Genomic DNA, 6,000 nt, shown 5'->3' with positions numbered 1-6,000 from the left:
CGCTGCAGTAAAACCAAATGCAACTATTACGAAATCATCCAGGCTGGAACACAGAGTTGTGAAGTATGAAATGTTGCAGGGCAATGACAGCTCCAGGAATGTGCATAATGCATATCAGTGTGTCATCAAAACAAGTCAGAAGAGCAAAGTTTTTAGCTAAGCCGTTTCTTGCTATGTGTGGACTATGCAATGCATGAACCCCTTTAGCCAATGAGGGCTGTGACAAGACTGGCCTGTGTCAGCGGCTGGAAACAGTGAAAAGATGACAGTGGAGTCCAATACAAAATCTTTTCAATTTTTAAATATAAATTTACACCAGGAACTCACACAGATCCGATACATCCGAGCAGTTCAGCCTCCACCAGCAGCAACCACCAAATGAGCAAACAAGCCTAATTTATCTCCCCTGCTGCTGATTGGGGTAAACCACTACCTGTTAACAGGGGTGTTTCCCAGGTTATAAAACAACCTCTACATTCTAAAATTTCACTAAGCAACAGCCTCTAAAACATATCCATAACCCACTTACTCACATCATTATACAACACACAGTAAAGTAAACCCAAAACTAAAGTACAAATAATCTCCTACCCACCTATCTCATGGCCTCTCCTAGAACCTCAAAAGAGTGCTCAGGCCCCCGGAAGCATTAGCCTGAACACCCTGGAGAAAACATGGGTCAGGTGAGCTAACCAGCCATTTCACTACTAATTACCTTAAGACACACACAATATTTCAGGGTTTTCACCATCAAAAGATTATTAATGCCTCTATTCTCTAGGTATCTGGAAGACAGAATCAGATATGTCATTATATCTTTGTTCAATAAATCCAATAAATAATGAAACATTTTGTGTGCAACTATGCATTTTTAAAGTGTAAAACTGTGAAAGAAAATGCAAATTGTGCATAAACAACCAACCTAAATTGCTGTACAATTATTTTTTTTACAAATTCCACATAACAAACCGCTACTTCATTACAAAGGCCCAGAAGCTAAATGTCCAGATTGATGTGAGTAAAATTAAAATTACTTGTTTTTTCTTTAGGTGTTTCCAAAGTAATGTGTGATATGAGGAAAAGCACCAATGATCAGCTGGGACTGGTGTTTTTGTGGCATAAATCAGTCAAAACCATTTGACTGAAACTGTCATAAAGGGAGTTCGTCGCCAACTGGATGATTGATAGGTACTCATCAGTCTTATTAGTGAGGAAATTGATGGTAAATGATGTCATGGCATCAAGACAAAGCTGTCATTTGTGCAGGAAAAATGTAAAAAGAAAACAGAGGGAGAAAAACAAAGAATAAAGGTAAGGTGGCAGTTTGTGATGTGTGATGGGAGGAGGTTTTTTGTTAGCTGGTAATCATTCAGTTATCTTTGTTTTATTACTTAAATAAGTTCAATGTGTAAATAAATCTAGAAAGCTCTTAAAGGGGAACTTTGTAATTGTTACACTTTTAATATTAGATTTTGATTTTCTGTATTAGTACAAGATGACTCCAATTATAAAGTCAGAATATCTGCTTATGATCGATTTTGCTTGGTAACCTTTGTCTTTACTGTAGTCATTCTGAAATATTCTGGATCACCAGGCATTAAAGCAGATGTGTCTCAAGCCCCAGGACCTGCATGTTCTTCAGGACCTCCTTCAGACCAGGAAAAAAACAGGTCCAGACTGCTCAGTTCCTGACAAGCAAGCAGCAGGGACGTATTCATTAGAAACTTAAATGCTCATGAGCCAGTAGATCCAGCTGACTGGCCACCAGTTCTCTATGATCCAATATTAGTTGTATTCTCACAAGTGTTTTTTGTTTGTTTGTTTGTTTGTTTGTTTTGTTTTACACATTGATATGCTCTGTTGATCTTGGGCCACTTCAGGTATAGAAAGTTAAGTTGCTCTGAAAAATTGCGTTCTTGCTTTCAAAGTTTAAATTAACTACCTTTTTTTTTTTTTTTTTTTTTTTTTTTATTATGTCCTGCTCATACACTTTGAAATGATATTATAGTAAGAATTACTTGAGCTGTGGAAAATAGGACAAAACCAGCCACCTTTCCCTTCAGGTAAAAATGTCTCATGAATGTGAAGCTCATTACCTTTATGAATACAGCTCTGACAATCCATTAAGAATTTCCTGCCTCAGACTACAAAGAAGAATTAAAATTCGACCAAAAATGAGGAAGTGTGAGGAATGGGAATAAAGCCTAAGCAAGAACATTACTATAAAGATGCTTTAGCACTTTTAGTCCACTTAAGAAGAGGCAGAAAAAAAGAAAGAAAGATGTGATTGACTGACAGATGATAGCAATAAAAGTAAGAACAAACTGGCCATTTTACTGCGGTAGGGCCATTTGAGAAGGGATTATTAACTTGTCAGCATTTCAAACTGAGACACAACTTTTTCTTCTCCAAAACACATCCCCATGATGTCTCTGTTACTTTTATTAGAAAGTCTTTAAACCTTTTGACCCCAAAGGGCCCCCGTTATTGGCTGTTAAAGGAACATGTGGGTCAGTGGGGAGACCCTAAGTGCCCTATTAAACATTTGTTTAGAGCTTGAGCCTATTTTCTAAGTTCTGTGTTTAGTGTGGGTTAAAAATAGGAGGAGGCAGATTGGGACAACCGTCCGCCAGTCATCGCTCAAGCCGTCGGGACGCGTGGGTCCTTGGGGACAAAGGGCAGGAGACCCCCTCAAGCCATGGAAGTTCTAAGGTTGCATGGTTCATTATTACCTACTTGTTTTCAGGGTGGTTGACACGATCAGTTTTGGTTTCATTCCTATAAAAAGAGCAAACTTTTTAAAGTCTTTCTAGAAATGAGAAGTAATTACTTCAGTGAGTGTAATTTTGAAAGAATCTTGCATGTAAACAATCCAGAGTTTCATGCTTGAGCTGCCTGGGATAGCAGTTTACATGCCGCAAGTAAACTTTGCAGTTCATGAATAATACAAAAGCACAGCAAATGCTGCTACATGCCTCCTGCACTAAATGCCACTAGCAAGTGAGTTGTTTTTCTGCAGGTTGACAGTAATGGGAAATAAATGCCACCAGATCAAATCATTAATCTTGTCAAATATTGTCATATGACAGGAGAAAATACAGGTGTGGAGATTGCATCGCCTGATAAAACATTACTTACAGCCATTTTTCCAATAAGTGATGGACACTGTGCTGTCAATATTTGGAGGGGATGCAAGGTATGCCCTGGTGAAGGCCATTTTGCGAGGAGCAGAGAACCTGCTGGGAAAAATGCAGTGGTTCATGCTGGGTCTCCGGGAAGCTGAAAAGCCACTGGCAAAAAGCTATGAATTATTTTGAGCACAAAATACATTTTCTTTGAAGACTGTCGGGCCATTAGAGCCCTTTTGCTCCCTTTTAAATTGTTTTTATGCTGTGAGTAATGTTAACCTTTGCTTTTGTAGACATGAAATTCTCTCTGTACCTTTTTCCTTTGTGCACAAAACACAGATAGGCTGGAGGAGCTGGAAATAAAGTATGAGAACCATTTACTGTGAGAAAGAAAAATAAGATTCAAGGAGGGAACTAAGGTTGTAATACTTAAATATACAGACTGCCCTTCTATAGTACAGCTCTTTTGACTGGATGCATGGAGGAAGAATAAACCCATAATTAGTCATGGCTAGTATGTATCAAGAGCAGATATATTATTGAGAAATTCACAACATATTTAATTTTTTATTTTTTTTTAAAATATACTTTGTAATATTATTAATTAATTAACTTCTGCGTATAGAGATGATTTTAATGACATGCCTGTGCCCAGATTATGAGAATGTAAGACCCTGGACAGATGAAAGAGCAATTTTCTGTCAAACATGTTGCATAATATTTTATAGCTGTATATCTTTTGAAGTAATTTGCAAGATGACCTTAACTCTATAGCCCTGCTGGTGGTGAGGAGAAGAGGAACCTTTCTCCAAAGAAATCATATACAATGGAAAATAATATAGAGCTGCTGTAGGGAATTATCTATAGGATAAAATAAAGCTTCTAATGTACTTTTCAAGCAGCTATTATGGTTTAAATTGGCAAAAGATGCTGGTTCCTCCTAGAGAACTGTCTGAAATTTCTTTCTTTCTTTCCTTTTCTTTTTGTTATCCTTTTGTGCTAGTCATTTTCATTATTCTAAAGCATGTTTGCATATGATGAAGTCATTTTTAGGGTGATGGGCTTAATGCATTTAGCCACAGAGCAGAGAGCATTAAAACTTTTCTTCATGATACAGTATATCAGGCCATTGCCAAGGCTAGCAAACAGTGCAGATCTCAGTCTGATTGAAAAGTCATGGCAGAAATAGAAAAAAAAATGGTCCATGACCAACAAAAAAATACAATATATATATATATATATATATATATATATATATATATATATATATATATATATATATATATATATATATATATATATATTTTAATTGTGATGTTTTACAAAGTCAGAATATTCAGCAGTTAATTAAACCAGTTTTATGTCATATCTGTGCATGGACATCTTATAGGTGCGATGAATCCAAAAACATTCTTGTTCACATCCTCAGGGATGTAACTGGAGCTGAATTTTTTCCCAAAGAGTCCTGACATCATATATAAAATATAGAGCGAAGAGATTGATAAAAAAAAAAAATAAATAATCTCTCTCACACACACATATTACCAGATCAATGAATGAATCCGACAAGTACGAGAAGCCACAAGGCAATTGACCTCTCGTGCCCCGCACCACGTGCACAACTGATCCTCTTTCATCCTCCTTTCGCTGCACCGGCGCATGATCTCCATGGGAACGTCCTCGCGCAGTAGGAAGTGAACAGGACTATCTGACAGTGAGCTTGCTCAGCATGGCAGCAAAGGTAAGCAGCTGATGAGTTTCCCCACTGCAGTTTCTCACCCTTCAGAAGGGACCAGTCACTTTGCCGGTGATGTGTGCTGTTTGTCGGGGGTGTCCACGCAAAGGCTCTCGCGTGTCAGGATGTCTGGCCACAGTGCTCGCTACCTGCCGGTTAGCCCGCTAAGAGGATGTGCTGGCATTTAACACTGAACAGGCAGCAATGACATTGAGGCTTTACAATAGCCGGTTAGCTAGTTAATGTGCATTTTGGCTAGCAGCCTCTATGTTAATTAACCCTAATGACTGGGCTTTTAAACAGAGATGAATAATACAATAATGATACTATGCCGTTTCTTTGTGTGACCTTATATTACTTTCAGGTCACATCTTCAGTGAACTTGTTGCTAAAAATCAGGTTTCAGTCACCTGTAACCTTGGCTTGTATTAGGCTACCTGGATGAACCAGGGGTCTTTACAAAGATATGGAGATGCTTCGGCATGGCTGTTGTCCCTTTGTTTGTGTATAATAGCAGGTGCAGAAACCAGATTCATTTAAATTACCATCAACTTATTAAATAGATATTTCCAAGTTTCTTATCAGCCTTTTATTTAGTTTTTTAAAAATACTGACCAGTATAGCAGTACTTTGGGGGCTTCCAGAGTTTTTCAATATGAGTAAGTTATTTGTGTTATGAATAGCAGAAACATGTTTCTACAGCACGTGATTATACATATTGCCATACTTAATATGGATTTTGATCATGTGCAAAAGTTCTTTTCAATTGCTTAAGCTTGCTCTTATACCATCATATCAGCTAAAGACAGCTTCCTGTGACTGTCTTGTTCCCAAAACCATACTTCAACAACTTCCTGTAAAATCTTCCAGGTAAACTTCAAATTTAAATGATTTGGATATTAAAAGGGTTGTTGATAAATCTCTGCACTTCGTAGACCCTTTAAGGTTTGCAGTAATTACAAGGGGGGGCCGGAACACAGAAATTTCCTATTTTCTTGCAATTTAGTCTGATTGGTGATGTAGAGCAGAGTATACATGGGTGTATGTTTTATAGTATTTTTTAATTATTCATAGAGGGCACCCAGTTCTAAATGGCCTCTGATGTGCATAACATTCAGTAGTAATGTTATGCAAATG

General features: G+C 37.6%; 1 protein-coding gene across 5 annotated transcripts in view; it reads left to right on the top strand.

Moving 5' to 3' along the window:
- The first annotated feature begins 4,614 nt into the window (after positions 1–4,614).
- Positions 4,615–6,000, top strand: part of LOC121656943 (calcium-binding mitochondrial carrier protein Aralar2) — a 53,003-nt gene continuing 51,617 nt past the window's right edge. For 3 of the 5 annotated variants that reach the window (XM_042012189.1, XM_042012187.1, XM_042012191.1), the window contains exon 1: positions 4,615–4,869. In XM_042012189.1, the coding sequence (XP_041868123.1) occupies positions 4,858–4,869 (12 nt within the window). In that variant the 5' untranslated portion in view covers positions 4,615–4,857. Of the gene's footprint in view, positions 5,019–5,541; positions 5,734–6,000 lie in introns of those variants that run through there. The other 2 variants (XM_042012190.1, XM_042012192.1) reach the window with 2 other exon arrangements.

The sequence above is a fragment of the Melanotaenia boesemani genome, chromosome 17 (genome assembly GCF_017639745.1).
Source record: "Melanotaenia boesemani isolate fMelBoe1 chromosome 17, fMelBoe1.pri, whole genome shotgun sequence".
Classification (NCBI taxonomy): domain Eukaryota; kingdom Metazoa; phylum Chordata; class Actinopteri; order Atheriniformes; family Melanotaeniidae; genus Melanotaenia; species Melanotaenia boesemani.
This window is presented reverse-complemented; position numbering and strand designations above follow the sequence as displayed.